This window comes from Sander lucioperca, chromosome 1, assembly GCF_008315115.2.
Source record: "Sander lucioperca isolate FBNREF2018 chromosome 1, SLUC_FBN_1.2, whole genome shotgun sequence".
NCBI classification, from domain to species: domain Eukaryota; kingdom Metazoa; phylum Chordata; class Actinopteri; order Perciformes; family Percidae; genus Sander; species Sander lucioperca.
In genome coordinates this window covers 34833852-34849777 of record NC_050173.1, presented here as the reverse complement: position 1 = coordinate 34849777, position 15926 = coordinate 34833852, and the positions used below count along the sequence as shown (strand labels likewise).

General features: G+C 41.6%; 1 protein-coding gene across 7 annotated transcripts; it reads left to right on the top strand.

Annotated features, from left to right (window-relative positions):
• Positions 1-7816: 7816 nt before the first annotated feature.
• On the top strand, positions 7817-14908 carry tcof1 (treacle ribosome biogenesis factor 1). 7 transcript variants are annotated; one of them, XM_031319447.2, is made up of 9 exons: positions 7817-7933; positions 8054-8154; positions 9262-9314; positions 9416-9468; positions 9983-10041; positions 10163-10337; positions 11327-12466; positions 14454-14566; positions 14685-14908. In XM_031319447.2, coding segments are annotated over exons 1-9 (1731 nt in total). In that variant the 5' UTR covers positions 7817-7932; the 3' UTR covers positions 14721-14908. The 7 variants fall into 7 exon arrangements, with proteins under 7 accessions (XP_031175307.1, XP_035863443.1, XP_035863453.1 ...); XM_036007550.1 differs by having other exon boundaries at positions 9259-9314; XM_036007560.1 differs by lacking the exon at positions 14685-14908 and adding an exon at positions 13608-13609 and having other exon boundaries at positions 7884-8154; positions 9259-9314.
• Positions 14909-15926: the final 1018 nt, after the last annotated feature.

The window sequence follows — 15926 nt, the reverse complement described above, 5'->3', positions numbered from 1 at the left end:
TTCTGCTACATCCAATAGTGAGTTTACATCTCATATTTGATCTCTTGTGGTATCATTTTAATATATCTAGGCAGTTGGCACTGATATGTTTGCTAAATTTAGATATTCTTCTGAAAAACCTCACGAATTTGATGAAAGTTCTGTTGCAAACGTTCACATTTTGCTCCATTCAGTGTAAAAGCAGCTTCAACCATGAACACAGAAAAAAAGCCTCACTCCATGCACTCTGCTCTTCATTCCTGCCATTTCATGGTTGGATTTCAATGAACCACACTGCACACTTTACAAATTACTAGAAACCAAGAAAAAAAAAACATTCCCATCTGACCTGGTTTAGCAGTGGGTGACAGAGACTCCACAGAAAGACCCTCACTCAGAAAAACACGATGTGTGAGGGAGATTTGAGTCTGTGGGCAGCTACGGGGCCCTACAGACACAATCCCGGACACTGTTCCTCACTCCACTCCCCTGCACTCACCAACACTCTCGTATTATTCCTGCTGTTTTAGTGCTGCAGACCCGAGTAGAGAGACAGCGCAGGCTTCCCAGACTCTGATAACATCTCCAACCAGGCCTCAAAGAGCCACTTTACAAATCATCCAGCGGGTCAACAGAGAGCAGCAGGACTGCACAGCCTCAGCCACAGCTCCTGTGTGAACGTATTACCCGACAGCATGTTGTCTGTAGACCTTCAACATGCTGCAGATTAACTGGGAACCAAGGAAGTTCTGTGGAGAGTCGTGAAACAAGGAATTAAGGACACTCATTTGTAAAGAAGGATATGTAAATCAATTTTCGATTGTATCGATTTTTAAGGAACATGGCTAATAATGTAGCATATGAGGTGAGGCAACATAACATTTATGTCTTTTAAGATGGTCACGATTAAGTGATCATGTTGCCCTAAACTCCTACCGTGACCCTATCAAGAGACACAACAGTCTACACATTGAACCCGGACTATGTTGTCTTTCATTATGGCAAGCCACTAAAATCATCTAGTTTCTCATATGTCATTTTGAAAGAACTTCATATTTTTATGTGCTAAATTGTAACATTTTGACCACATGTTGGCAAACTTCACATCCTGTATGATGTGAGAAGGTGGTCAGGCAGGAGGGCCCAGACTTACAGGGTCAGAAATATTAACGACCATGGTGTCATGGAACACGCTGTAGCTTACATACTGCCAAACTAGGTGAAAAAAAATCTGGCATCCCATCATGGCCTCGTGAAGTGTGCTACCACAATCAGTGACACCATGGCACACTACATGGGTTTTGTGCAATCTAGTCCTAAAATACGGTATTGATTGTATAAGAGGCCCAGATATTATCAGCTTCTGTTCATTCACTGTGGTATATGTCCGAATATCATTTTCACACTAAACCCTAAATCCTTTGAATAACTTAAAGTTGTTGAAGTGAAACATGGCCTGCACATAGAAACACACACTGGAAGGTAAAACATCACACCTTGCAAATGTTGATATTGGTTACGGAGAGACTTGTGGGCATGGAGGTCGGGGGGGAGCCAAAGGAAGTATGAGCCTCCCGTAAAGGGCATGAAGCTGCGGCCGGGGATGTTTGCCCAGAAGCAAAAGCATCATTTGAGTTTAGGGCAAGTCAAGAGAAGAAAAAATGATTGAGCTGCACCTGAAGTTTTACACGCTCGTGTTTATTTATGTAGTTTTCCTAGAGGGAACGGCTTGGACAGCCAAAGGTCTTCGCAAAAATCCCACCAAACATCAGAGAAACATTGGGCAATCACGCTGAAGAAGGGCACTCTCCTTTAATGAACCAGTCATGTTGAGTTGTTGTTAACCCATTTGTGACTCAGTGGAAATGTAAGTTTAAACTGCAGATCGCATTCTCAGACTCTTAGTTCAGTCTTTTCATCTACTTGAACACTCTCTCCTGCTTTCCTAAATGACTACATATGAAAAGGACATTTTCAAAGTGAGGTTCTGAGTGGAAAATATATCTTTACTACAGTAAATGGAGATAGATGTGACTTTGAAATCAAGCTACTATGAAAACTCTCTGAGTTGCATTTATTGTGCTGTGAACATCTGTGGTGTGTTTGTTAGTTGTGCAGTATACCCTTCCCATTTATCCAACACCTTCTAGAGGATATGAACAGAGTTTCGTGGAACATCGTAAATTTAACAACACTTCCTTTTCTCCACTTTTTAATTGAAAGAGGATATATAAAACAGGAGCTCATTACTTCAAACTACAGGGGGCTCATGAATGAAGTTAGAAAAAGGTACAAGTAGCTTTTCAAAACCTTTCACATTTTCTTCTGTTGTCAGATCAAGAGTATAAACGTAATGAACAAAACGCAAGAGCAGTATAAACTCATATGTGTATTAGCTCCAAGAACTAGTTTTAACCAACTCCAACAAACACAGAAACACAGACATACACGTTCACAGCATCTTCTTACTTCTACGCCAATTTCTGACCAGGTTCTACGCCTTTTTCTGGGAAACCATAAAATACAATAGTTGGAAAGGGAAGCAGAGGCTGGGGGTGCTGCTGCTGCTCTGTGTTGGTCGGCACCAGATGTTGGCTTTGGCTAAAGGAAGAGGGGCTGTTACTGAATACAGCTGCTCCCCTTTGCCATGAACACTACCCTCTTTCTAATCAACGCAGCCCTGCCAGTAAACCTGCACATTTCTCCCCCTTTGCCCAATTTTCTAATCTGAGTGAGAGTGGATGGAGGTTTTCTTTCTTCCTGTGCGCCAACCTTGGGCCAAAAACCTTCACTTCAATAGGTCTGTATTCAGCTTGTCGCCCCTCTACTATGTACAAAAGTACCTTTGTTTCGAGAGTCTGATCAACATCTCTTTTTTCATCTGTTATAATTTTTCAACATCCCTTCATCAAATCCCATCATTTTAGGGCAAGAGTCAATGATTATATTGCCCTACGAAGGCAGACAGCAGTAACTACAGAAGCACAGATGTTGAGAGATAAAGGTTTAAAGTGTTCTGGCTGGCTTGCAAACTGCATGATAGATAGAAACTTTGTAATTCCTTCATTTAATGCTTTTTAAGGTTAATTATTGTACACCTAAAATACCTAAAAACAGAGATGCATGGGTGCAGATACAACCTTTCTTTGGATTTTCCCATCATGGTTGGATTTCTGGCTTCATTTAGTTATGTGGAATGAGAAACTGAATTTCAAAGGCCCCGGCTTCATTCAGGCTGATAACAGCATGTCAAATTACACAGTAGTTTTAGTTTAGCGAAGTCTAGCTGTGGCACCACCAGCTAGCTTTCCCTTGATACTGTACAGCACGCTCTGCTTAAGCTATCTAGTTGGCAGTTTTTCTGTGACAAAGTGCAGTCAGTGTGCAGTTACAATTTACTGGCTTGGTTTTTTTTGCTCTGTTACTGCACTGCTAATTTGAAAAGCTGTTTTCACTGGTCTGAATTCAACTTGGACCAAATAGGCAGTTACTTGTTTTGGCTTTGTAAAGATAAGACAAATATATGCTAATAACAGCAAAATAAAGTAACAACTAATCTTAAACCAGGTCTTCATGTTCTATGAGATTTGGGTGTGGGTGTGGGTGTGGGTAAGCCACACGCTAAGAGTGGATGTGGTTTGCCATGTCAGCTTCAACAGCCACAGCCTCCACTTTCAGTAGATCTGCAGTGCAAAAAAACATTTAGCAAAAAAAAGATGCTCTGTTTCAATCCGTATATAGCACTCAGTTGTATTCAGCTAACATCTCTTCTCTGCAACAGTTTTAACATCCACACATCATGCCGTACCAGGTGGGACCTCACAGGTGAGGCGGCAGTCCAGGGCTCCAGTGCTGACCTCAGCCCCAGACTGAAGGTGTGTTTGATTTGGCTCTTGTGGATCTGCAGCAGCAGCTGGGCAGGAAGGCCAGACACAACACTTCATTATGACCCTCTAGCAGAGCCACCTGGATGGACATCTGAAAAGGACATGCACAGGTACAGGCTAATGTTGCCTGGGCAACAACCCGTTTGCCCTTATTGGCTGAGTTACCCCTCTGGAGAAAAAACCTAAATAAACTTTTATTTTTATTTTTTTTACTTGTTTTGCTGTTGTGGCAGTCCATCATTAGTAAAGTTGAGTAAGTTTTCTGACAGAAACAATATGTGGTACAGGCACGAAATATAAGCTATTTCTAATTAAAAATGCATTAGTTTGAGGGTACAAGCGGCCGAAATGGGTTTCCTCAGAAGGGTGGCTGGCGTCTCCCTTAGAGATAGGGTGAGAAGCTCAGTCATCCGTGAGGAGCTCGGAGTAGAGCCGCTGCTCCTTCGCGTCGAAAGGAGCCAGTTGAGGTGGTTCGGGCATCTGGTAAGGATGCCCCCTGGGTGCCTCCCTAGGGAGGTTTTCCAGGCACGTCCAGCTGGGAGGAGGCCTCGGGGAAGACCCAGGACTAGGTGGAGGGATTATATCTCCAACCTGGCCTGGGAACGCCTCGGGATCCCCCAGTCGGAGCTGGTTAATGTGGCTCGGGAAAGGGAAGTTTGGGGTCCCCTGCTGGAGCTGCTACCCCCGCGACCCGTTACCGGATAAGCGGAAGAAGATGGATGGATGGATGGATAGTTTGAAATTTGTGCTAAGCATCATTAAAAAAAACTGCCTTAAAATCATGTTGATTAAAAGTACAACCCATTTCAGCCACATTACAGTTCTTCTCTTTAGCACCTCCAGGACAGGACATTTGTTTCTCAAAACTTCTTCAAAACGGCAGAATATAGTCTACCTGACAGTACGTATTTGTAGCGCTGCAAAAACGTGGCCAGAGGTACGTAGCCTATATCCCATGAGACCAGGTTGAAAACATCAGTGTGGCCTCCATCAGCTGGTTCAAACTCCTCTGAGACGTTTTAGCTGAGTTATGAGTCACTCGGTCTGTGCCCGTCCCTGCACTCAATGAACAATCACTGTGGGACTTTGTGTGTAGGTGTATTTGAAATTTCCTTAAAGGGTTCTTGCTTTTTAATTAATGAAGCAATCAGTCATAATCTTTTAGAACTAGATGTTAATACATCTTAAAGTGTTCTACTTACAACTGTTTTACTACTGCTCAAAAAGGCAGGCTGTGACACAGTAAAGGTCCCCAGGAATAACAAATCTCACCGGGTATAGTTGTAGGTAATTACCTGCAGAGTGAGCGCAGACGTGAGCTGCTAAACATGTGGAATGTAAAGTAGATTTATTTCCTGTGAAACAGAGTGCCATTTACAAGGCTAACCTGTACAAATATTTTTACTGCGACATGTCATCAAAGCCGAGGGAAATGTCCAGCTTCTTTTTTTCTTGTGATCAAGGATGTAAATTTATTTGGTCTCCTCTGCATCTCTGATAACTTTACCTCCTTCTCTAAAATACTATTTACTGTAACACCTATCAGTTGTTTGTTTAATATATCATGGCATTTAGAAGAAAAGTGGGCTGAGGACATATTACATTTCCCATTTTACATATTGTTATTCTTCCATAAATCCTTGGTGGTCTGTCCCATCAACACGAATGGGAGCTGAGTCAGCCTCATAAGCAACGCCGTTTTGCCAAACCCGTGGTGTGTGTGTGTGTGTGTGTGTGTGTGTGTGTGTGTGTGTGTGTGTGTGTGTGTGTGTGTGTGTCAAGCTTGGTGAGACCCCCTGAGCACTGACGTTGAGTTTGGAATACACACTGCTTTCCTTTCCTGGTTTTGCTCCATGAATGGGACTCTTTCAGCTGTTTGCTCCTGCTGACCCTCTGCTTACCCAATACTCTCCTCCAGTTTGACCCAAGGTCTCACCACCAGCTCTCTCAGATCCACTGCCCAGACACCTTTACCAGCAGGGAAAAAAAAGACATGCATTTATCCAAATACACCTGATCAACAGAAGATCGACCTTCCTGGCAGCCTTTGAAAAGTTAGTCTGATTTGTCAATTTGACTTACCTTGTGGATTGTCTGGTTCTGATGTTAAAGGATGTTTTTACAACATGAAGAGATTTGAGAAGAGAGCTGAGTCAAGAAACCTAGACCCACAAGAGAAACAACTTAAATGGCAGCCAGAAGGGACAAGAAGAGACAGTTTATTTAAGGACTGTGAAGAAATTCTAAAAGACGTGATCGTTTGATTTCTGAGGAGGAAGGAGAGGCTTGGCCCAATTGAAAGTTAAGAAAAAGGTTTAATGAACAACATGATGAAAATGACAAGACAGAAAGCAAATGTTACACTGCAACTAACAGCAGACTGAATCATGCTTCTCCTTGATGGAGTCACATAAAAACAGTCTTGTGACATGACAAAACAATACACTGTAAAACACTGCCAGCAGTGAACTGCTAAAACATGCCTCCCCTTCGGGAGTCACATTCAAAACAGTCCCAAATCATTGTAAAGTTTCACCCTATATTCCTTTGGAATTGTGGGCGTTTCCTTGAATGAAAACTCTCCCAGGATAAGGACACACCTCTGAATTCTGGTTTACTCCAGGTCACAGACAAAGGTCATTTATCATGGTAGTGTCAATTATATTCAACTTTACAGAGATATGCATTTCCTTTGTTCTAATCAAGTCTGGGCCAGCAGGGAGTGGCTCCCCAAAAGGCAGAAGCAACAGTTACCTTTCCTGTGGGGACAATGAGTCTCCTCCAGTATGCTAAATGTCAGACAAGACCTGATGATTCTTTAGAAGCTTGAGAAGGTGTGAGCCAGACAAATGCTAATTAGTGTAGTTATTTGATTAGATCTAGCTGCAGGCTACATAAAACCAAAAGTACATTGTTTTCAAAACATAGGCATGGTTTTAACTTTTTTATCTTCAACAGGACTTACAAGATAATGTCGGTGTTATTTCCCAAAGTATGGCCCAGTGGTCTATGTTGGTCCTCTCTTTTATTTCTCACTTTGTGTGTGCACACAGTCATCACAGCTGGAGATATCAGGGCTTGCTTTGTTCGCTAAATGCCACCGTTCAGTTATGCACCTTTAACAGGGACAGGCAGTCAACTACAGACAACCCGCTGCCTTAATTTGTTGATAACACGTTCATACTTTTATTTAAGTAAGCAATTGAATGAATAGAATTTGAATACATCCTCCACCACTGGTCACTTGACATGGTTTTTGTTATACTATGATTTTAGGGGATCTTTGTCATCCAGGACAGAAGTAAAAGTTCCAAGAACAAGTAGACTAAATGTTTCTGACATTTTGAAAGGTAGATACTAAATGAACAACAAAATCTAAAGGAAATGAGAACAAGCCGTCAGATCAGTTGCTAGACTTTTACCGAGCCAAGTATGCCAACATGATAATCAATGATGTGGAACCACCACAAACCAACTCTGCAGAAAGTCCTGAAGAAGCATCCTTCAGGAGGCTGCCAGAAAAAGAAAAAAAAAGATCAGATCACTATGATCTCTTAAAAATCAGTAAAATCAGATTGCCCCTGGGGAAAATTACCTGTAATAAATCATACAGGCCTTGACTGGTTTAAGGGAGTCGCTCGTCTGTTAACAAGTTTCTTACCTGAGACAGGATATGCAACTGAGCTAAAATTGAGCAACATCAAAGGAAAGTAACGAGCAGGTTAAAAATAAAAAATAAAAATTCAAAAAGAAAGGGTCTTTGTTGGTTGGTGTGAATTGCAATTTAATACTGGGGCCAGTGTGATATTCTGCTTAAAATAGCAAATATAGGTGAAACAACAGACTGTGCCCAGACAGTCAAAAAAAGAATCCGACCAGAAACTAAACAGGACCGCGGGACCCTGAAAAGACCATAGACAGTAAAAGAAAGGAAAAGACAGCCTGGCTGTACCCTGGCTGAATATGGGCTGTTTTCGCGGAAGAACTACATATCCCATGGTGCATTGCAGCGGTAAAAGGAACTACGTCCTGAGTTCAGAGTTCAACATGCTAACATGCTTGTTTCAGTAAGTGGAGTAGCAGTGACTCTGCAGTGTGTGTACAGTTTGTTTTAATATGAATATACTTTATTAAGTTAGTCGTGACTTTTGCGTGTTTATTTTGTCTTCGTGTGTCGAACATGTCAGTGGACGCATCAAAGCACGAGCTGACCCATCTGATCTACCGCCATTTGAAGGAGCATGGTTTCCACTCAGCTGCAGATGAGCTACAGAGGCACAGCCTACAGGTCAACAACACAACACTGCACTCACTCTCTCTCTCTCACACACACACACACACACACACACACACACACACACACACACACACACTGTAAAGTAGCCTGTAACTGGTGGAGTTTGCATCATGTTTCCGGTTTGAAAATGGAAACACTCCCAGTGATCAACTTGAGAAGTGGAATTGCCTGTGGCAAAGCTGCCTTTACTTTTGAACTAACGTTACTACCTGTTAAGTGTACAACGACTTTAGTTTCTTTTTTACAGTATATGGTACAACAGTATTTTGTCACACGTTAAACTATCCTCCAGTTATCGTCACACAGACGTTGTTATGAGTAATGAATAACATTGCTTAAAATATAGTGTAATAGTGTGCTTACTTACACTCTTTCAGAGTTAACTCCCACACTCTTTGCAGTAGTTTTCAAACTGCTAGTCTTCTGTTCATCCCATGTATTTTTGTTTCATGTGCATTCATATTTTTTGGGGGGGAATGCATTTAGGAGCTGTTATTGTCAGCCAGTCAGGACCTAGTCATGTTGCTGGTGATTAGGTCTTCAAAATGGCTTCACAGTATTATGACATGTGTAGACAGACTTAAGTGCTGCCCACATCATGTGTTTTTTCAGCAGTTAAAACTTAATGCAGGACATTTTAAAAGATTAAATGAATAATACGAGTTGCCAGTATAGCTTTAGTTCATAAGGCCCAGCCAGCTAAATCTAACCTTACCATAGTTGAGTGCAGAGGTTCTCCAAACTGGGTAAACACAGAGCACTTTCCTATTGGGCAGACATGACCAACATGAACAAAAACCACACCCTTTTTTTGTCAAACACAAGATTGAGTAATATCACATTATTACTTGCTCCATTGCATAACAATAATTGCTGGAATTGAGGCATCAGTAATGTGATCAGTGATCAAGTGTTTTTCCTGCTGTGACATGTCAAAAGCAGATCTGTGAATTTGATTGATGTGGAAATGTTGAAAACATATTCTCGTGCTAGTAAGGCTATCAACATCAGGACTGTATAACGGTATTAAATAGTATACCTAATAAACTGCCTAATCATTGCATGGTTTGATATTTAGATTTTGTTATTTTTCTGCAGGGGGAGAAAAAAACATCTGCAACATTATTGGACATCTACAGTTCGTGGTTAAAGTGAGTATGATTTCTTAATTCTTTGCAGGAATCAAACATCTCAATTTTACTTTGTTGGTAGTGATGACATGTGTGCCAAGTATTGTTTCTTTTCCCGCCAGGGACTCAAAAAAGAAAAAGCAGCCGGAGTCAGCCAAAGGGACTCCAGTTAAGGGTATGACTGCTTCTTTCTTCAACCTTACACAGCATGGAGAGGGTCCAACTCTTTGTGCATAGTTTGATAATTAGATTGAATTGCTTTTTCATGTTTGCATCCTGTCAAAACTGGAGTTGTGGGTGGCTGTTGAGAGGTCTGATTTGTCAGACTAGTCCCCGTTTCATTCCTTTTTTTGCCTCAGACTTGTTTTAGGATGACTTTGGTTTTTCCTCCTATCTAAAACCTTCTGATCTACTGTTTATTATGCAATGTTCCTGAACTTGTATTGAAATTTGAGTACTTAAGTCAAGTTTAAATTACAGTAAGTTAAATGATTGTGTGAATCGAAGAAAGAAACGCAGCAGCACCTCTGAGCGGCCTCCAGCTGCTGCTGCGTCATCAGCAGTTTTAACAGCACCTCCTGTTGCTGCGAGGTTTACCCCAGTCACAGAAGAACTAAGAAATGATAATCTGGTTGTGCACTTGAATACTTTTTTTTTTAAAACCCTTTCTGCAAACTTTTTATGTACAGCCACTCTAAAGAAGAAGAAGGACAAATCTGCAAACAAAGCAGAGACACAAAAAAAGAAGGTGATTTCTTATTTTGTTTTTATTTTTGAATGCGACATTTAAGCAACTGGTCCAACAACTGGTCCGATTCATGTTCTTTAACTTTTTTACTAATTAGTCTGTTCGTTTCTTTTCTTTTTAGTCTGTGCCAGTGAAAAGGAAAAAAAGTGAAGGTACATCTGCAGAAAATGTCACTAATGCGAAAAAATCAAAGACCCAAACAAAAGACAAGTTGGTGGCCGCTGGAGGAGATGATTCAGACTCTGACAGCAGTCTGGATGTCGATAAATGGAAGAAAATGGTCTTGCAGATGACAGGTAGGTGCCACAGGCTAAATTCGTCCACAATTAGTGTCCTCAGTTCCCAAATTCTTATTGAGTGTTGTTAAAAGGAAAGGTGATGTAACACCAGTTACACAGTGGTAAACATGCCCCTGTCCCAGCTTTTTTGGAACGTGTCAAATTCAAAATGAGTAAATATTTGCACAAAAAAAACAATAAAGTTGATCAGATTTAACATTAAATATATTGTCTTTGTAGTGTATTCAATTAAATATAGGTTGAAAAGGATTTGCAAATCATTGTATTCTGTTTTTATTTACATTTTACACAATGTCCCAACTTCATTGTAATTGGGATTTGTAAGTTACTGCTAATATTTCCAAAGACCAAGCACGGAAACAGTTCAGGGGAGCGTGCCTATGTTCCCACATTTCTAAGATTATTTTCAAAATTAGGCCCTATGTTCCCACAGTTCCCACATTTCTAAGATTCCTTTTTCCAAAATTAGGCCCTATGTTCCCACATTTCCTTTTTCATAAATTTGTATCAGATTTTATCCCCCTTTCTCCCAATTTGGTAGCCAATTACACCCAACCTATTATCCAGTAGTAATGGACTACAGATGGAATGTAACCCTAACCCTAACATAGGGCCTAATTTTAAGAAAAATCTTAGAAATGTGGGAACATAGGGCTGACCCCCAGTTCAGATAGCCAGACACTCTAGCTAATTTGTGTTGTTTACATTTGAAAGAGACAGAATGAAGGGTGGCGAGGTTGAGATCATTAAGAGGATTGAAAAATGCAGGACATGGTGGGAAATAAAAAGACAGGGAAAGCTGGGTCCTCTCACTTAAAGGGAGAAAGACAAGAACACCCCTGGTGAACGACTCCACCATGGGAAACAGTGATGTCATACTAACAGAGCTGTGTAGCCGTGTGGCTGCCGTTGATGTTTTCTTTTACGCATTTGTGCCACCTAGCAATGTCTGTTCCATGTCTTCACCGTGTTTACTCTGTCCACAGAGTCTGACATGGCCAAGATGGACACCATCAATGCTCTGGACTCGTCTGCACCGCCAGCCATTAAAAAGAGAGTGAGGAAGCCCCGGGCCAAGCCTCCTGCCAAAACCGACACTCCAGTTCAACAGAATAACAGCACGGTCGGAAAGAATGAAATGGTGGAGGGGAAAGCCACGACGCAAACGGCAACAAAAAATAGTAAACCCAAGAGGAGCAGGCCAAAGAAGAGTTCACCTGTGACCTCATCTGCCCCCCCGAGCCAAGAGCAAAGCATCAACGCTGTAGAGGACAGGCCAGCAGCGTCCACTCTCTCCCCGTCAAAACAGACGCCACAGAAAGAGAAAAGAAAAAAAGATGTGACCCCGAGTGAAGAAAAAACGGATGAGACAACGTCTGAGCCCAAGAAGAAGAAGAAGAAGAAGAAAAAGGAGATGACTGAAGATAAGGTGGAAGAGAATCCAAATGAGGCCGGTGGAGACGACAAGGACAGTGACAAGCAGAAGAAGACTGTAGTCACAGAGCAAGAGTTTGCTGATAAACCTGCAGAGGAGAAGAAAAAGGCAAAAGAAACAAAGAGAGAAAGTAAAATGAGCAAGACGGAAGAAGACATCGAGAAGAAGAAAAATGGAGATGTTGAGAACGAGGACATTTCCGAGCCGATGGTGCAAGAAAAGAAGGCCAAGAAGAAGAAAAAGGAGAAAACTGATAGTGAGGAAAATCCACTGCAGACAGCGGAGGAAAAGAAAGCAAAGAAGAAAAGGACAGCTGGTAGTGAGGAACATTCAGAGCAACCAGTAGAAGGAGACCGAGGACATTCAGAGCCGGTAGTTCAAGAAAAGAAAGCAAAAAAGACGAAAAAGGAGAAACCTGATGAAGAAAATTCAGAGCAGATAGGCGAAGAAAAGACGAGGAAAAAAAAGCACAAATGTGGTCATAATGAGGAGACGTCAGAGCAGACAGTCGAAGAAAATACAACGATGGCAAATAAATCAGAGAGCGGTGACGGAGAGGAAACGCCAGAGCAGATGACTGAAGTGAAGAAGAAGAAAAAGAAAAAGGACTCATCATTGAAAAATGACACAGAAGAACCACTACCTCCACCTGACGCCGAGACATCAAGTCCTCCAACAGAGAAGAAGAAAAGTGAGTAGATAAGTCACATTAAAGCCACAAGCTGACTTATTGGGACTTTAGCTTATTCACCGTATCCCCCAGAGTTAGATAAGTCCATACATACCTTTCTCATCTCCGTGCGTGTTGTAACTCTGTCTGACGGCTCCACCGGTAGCTTAGCCTAGCACGGATCCTGAAGGTAATCGGTTCCAACTAGCCTACTGCTCCCAATAAGTGACAAAATAACACAACATGTTCCTATTTACATGTTGTGATTTGTATAGTCACAGCGTGTACAAATAACAAGGTCACATGAGACACAGCCACCTTCTAACTGTACGTACACACCGCCGCCAACTTGAGCTTCTAAAGATACCGGAAGTCATTCATTTTCAATGGAAGCTGGCTTCTCTCAGCTGCAAGGAGCGTCAAATCTGTCGGCGTCGCGTTTTGGACGTTTTCAGCGACCAGAGCGTCAATCAGAAAGTTGAAAGTAGGTCAACTTTATGGTAATGAGCTATGACGCGGTTCAGCGGCAAGCAGCGGCAACCAATCGGAATATAGACGTCCTTCGCGCTGGCTGATTCCAGAGAAACATACGATGTAAACTTTCGTTCCTACCAAAACATTAGTTCCGAGAAAAAGGAGGAAAAGCTCATCATCGCCGTTGCTGGGTTCCCTATCATTAATGATATTTGCGTATAGGGACCAGTTAACGTTACCTGCCGGTCACATCGTCTGACCAGATCAACAGCTGGCGGCTGCTCGCTCTGACTGCATTCTGCTGCGGTTCAGCGGCTAACGAGCGAGTTAACTGCTAACAGACACCGCTGCGACCAACAACCAATACAAATTCTGTCATTATATATGTCATTTATAAAAGGTTTCTAGTGTCAGTGTATTGGCTGTGCAGTGGCTGCTTGTGCTTTTTCCATGATCGAACATAGAATGCTGCTACGTCAGAGCGGCCAAAGCGTCAAACAGCTTCCCCGTACTTTTTGACAAGCGTCCTTGACAGGGCGGCCAGAGCTTCTTTGCAGCTCAAGTCGGCGGCGGTGTGTATGTACTTTAACCGTATATAAACTGGGAACTATATTCTCAGAAAGGCGAAGCATTGCTACTCTGCTTGGGGCTTCTCAGGTGCAAGCATATCACTCTGTCCAAGTAGCAGAAGTAACAGTGCTTCGCCTTTCTGAGAATATAGTTCCCAGTTTATACACAGTTTGAAGATGGCTGTCTCTCATGTGACCTTGTTATTTGTACACGCTGTGACTATACAAATCACAACATGTCAATAGGCCTGTCGCAATATGCAATAAATCAATTAATCGCATGATATATAAAAATGAGCTTGATAATTTTTAAATGGAAATTATCGCGGCCGGAAAAATTTCCATTTTATTTATTGTTTTTGGTTGTGTTTGGTTTTTATTCAAGTGCATTTTTTGTTAACGGAGACTGAGAGTCCATTTTATTTATTGTTTTTGGTTGTTTTGTTCATTTATTGTGGATATTTAAAATGTCTTCCAATTCCAGTGTTAAATATTCTTTAGAAATAAAAATAAATAAAAGTTTATTGATCTTTGAAAAGGTGTACCTGCATTATTATGCCATTTTTATTATATTAGATGAAAATGGTCTCAGAACGACAATATTATCGTTTATCACAATCATTTCTGGGACAATTTATCGTCCAGCAAAATTTGTTGTCGTGACAGGCCTACATGTAAATAGGAACATGTTGTGTTATTTTGTCACTTATTGGGAGCAGTAGGCTAGTTGGAACCGATTACCTTCAGGATCCGTGCTAGGCTAAGCTACCGGTGGAGCCATCAGACAGAGTTACAACACGCACGGAGATGAGAAAGGTATGTATGGACTTATCTAACTCTGGGGGATACGGTGAATAAGCTAAAGTCCCAATAAGTCGGCGTGTTCGTTTAATCATGACAAAATGCAGTTTTTGGGAGGTTTTTTTGCAAGTTTGTATTCACCTTTTAATATGTCATTCTGTCAGAAAAAAGCAAGTTGAAATCAGCCGAGGTCCCAGAAACCCCTGCAGTCTCTGTCCAAGATGCTTCGGCCACACTAACCCTCCAAACGCCCTCAAGTGACACCAGCCACAAAAAGGTATCCCAGAATCCTAGTCGGCACCAACGCTCTGCTTCAGCGCTTCATTAGTTTGTGCGCTAGAAGGTAGTTCTTCAGTTGCTTGAATTTTTTTTTCTTTTTCTGTCGTTCTTCACAGAAAAGGAAATCCTCCAAGAGTTGTGAAGATGTTTGATTCTTCATCGCTGCAGAACCAAAGGATGAAGGCAACACATCCGGTCCGCCTTATTTCTAATCCTATTTTAATGGTCAGAAGGATCACTTAGAACTTTAAAGAGAAAATTACTTTTTATATTTTGGTACATTTTAAAAAAAATATTTTTCATTTGTTTTGTGTGTACTATGCCACCGCTGTTATTTTTCACTGTTTTATCCATAGACTGTTAATATTAATGGACAACGCATCCGGTTCGGTGAAGTGCCTTAAACCTGCATTCTATCTGAATTCCAGCAGGGGGCGACACGTGCGGTTGCAAAAGGATTTTGGTTTCTGTAGAAGTCTAAGAGAAAGTGACCCACTTCTCACTTGATTTATTACCTCAGTAAACATCTTCATAATGAGTTCATGGTCTCAATCGCTAGTTTTATGTAGAATGATGTTAATTTTTTGAATTATGGTCTCGTTGATTTTAAAATCGGCGATAAAGCAGGGGGTGTTTTAGGGCGTGGCTATGATGCGATTGCCAGTGAAAGTGTGTAACGTAACGTAGAGTGTAAGCAGCTCGCGGAATTTTTTTTTGCAGGATGATAGCAGGAAGACTCATGAATATTCATTAGGGAACTCATCTCTGAATGGCTAGTACTCGTTGCCTGCTCTGGTTGGGTTGGTTAGGTTTAGGCAAGAGGAGTGGGATTGGTTATGGTTAGGGTAAGGATGTCAGGGCGAGCCAATCAGGGATGAGTCTTCCCCTACCATCCTGCAAAAAAAAACCTTGCAAGCAGCTCCTCCCTCACTCCTCCCTCTCGTCTAAAATCGTCACATCCGAAACCAGGATGGCTGCGCCCGTAACGGCAAACTCGCAAACGGATAGCAGATCTCTACAAACCAATGGGTGACGTCACACATGCACTGTCCATTAATATACAGTCTATGGTTTTATCTGATGTTGCCATTTTAATGGCATGAATATATGAAAGGGATTTATACCTAAATGTTGAATGGAATGGATGATCCCTCTCACGATATTTCTTTGAGTGAAATCCAGTCATTGATTGAACCGAAAAATGTCGATCTTAAACACATTCTCTTTCCGTCTCAGGAAGTTTTCACAGTCGTAAATCTTCAATATATGCCTATTAACTCAGCTCTTGGGGAGAAAAAAAGAACACATCACAACTTTTGACCAGTTTTATATTTATTCAAAAATATGTGGACAATTGT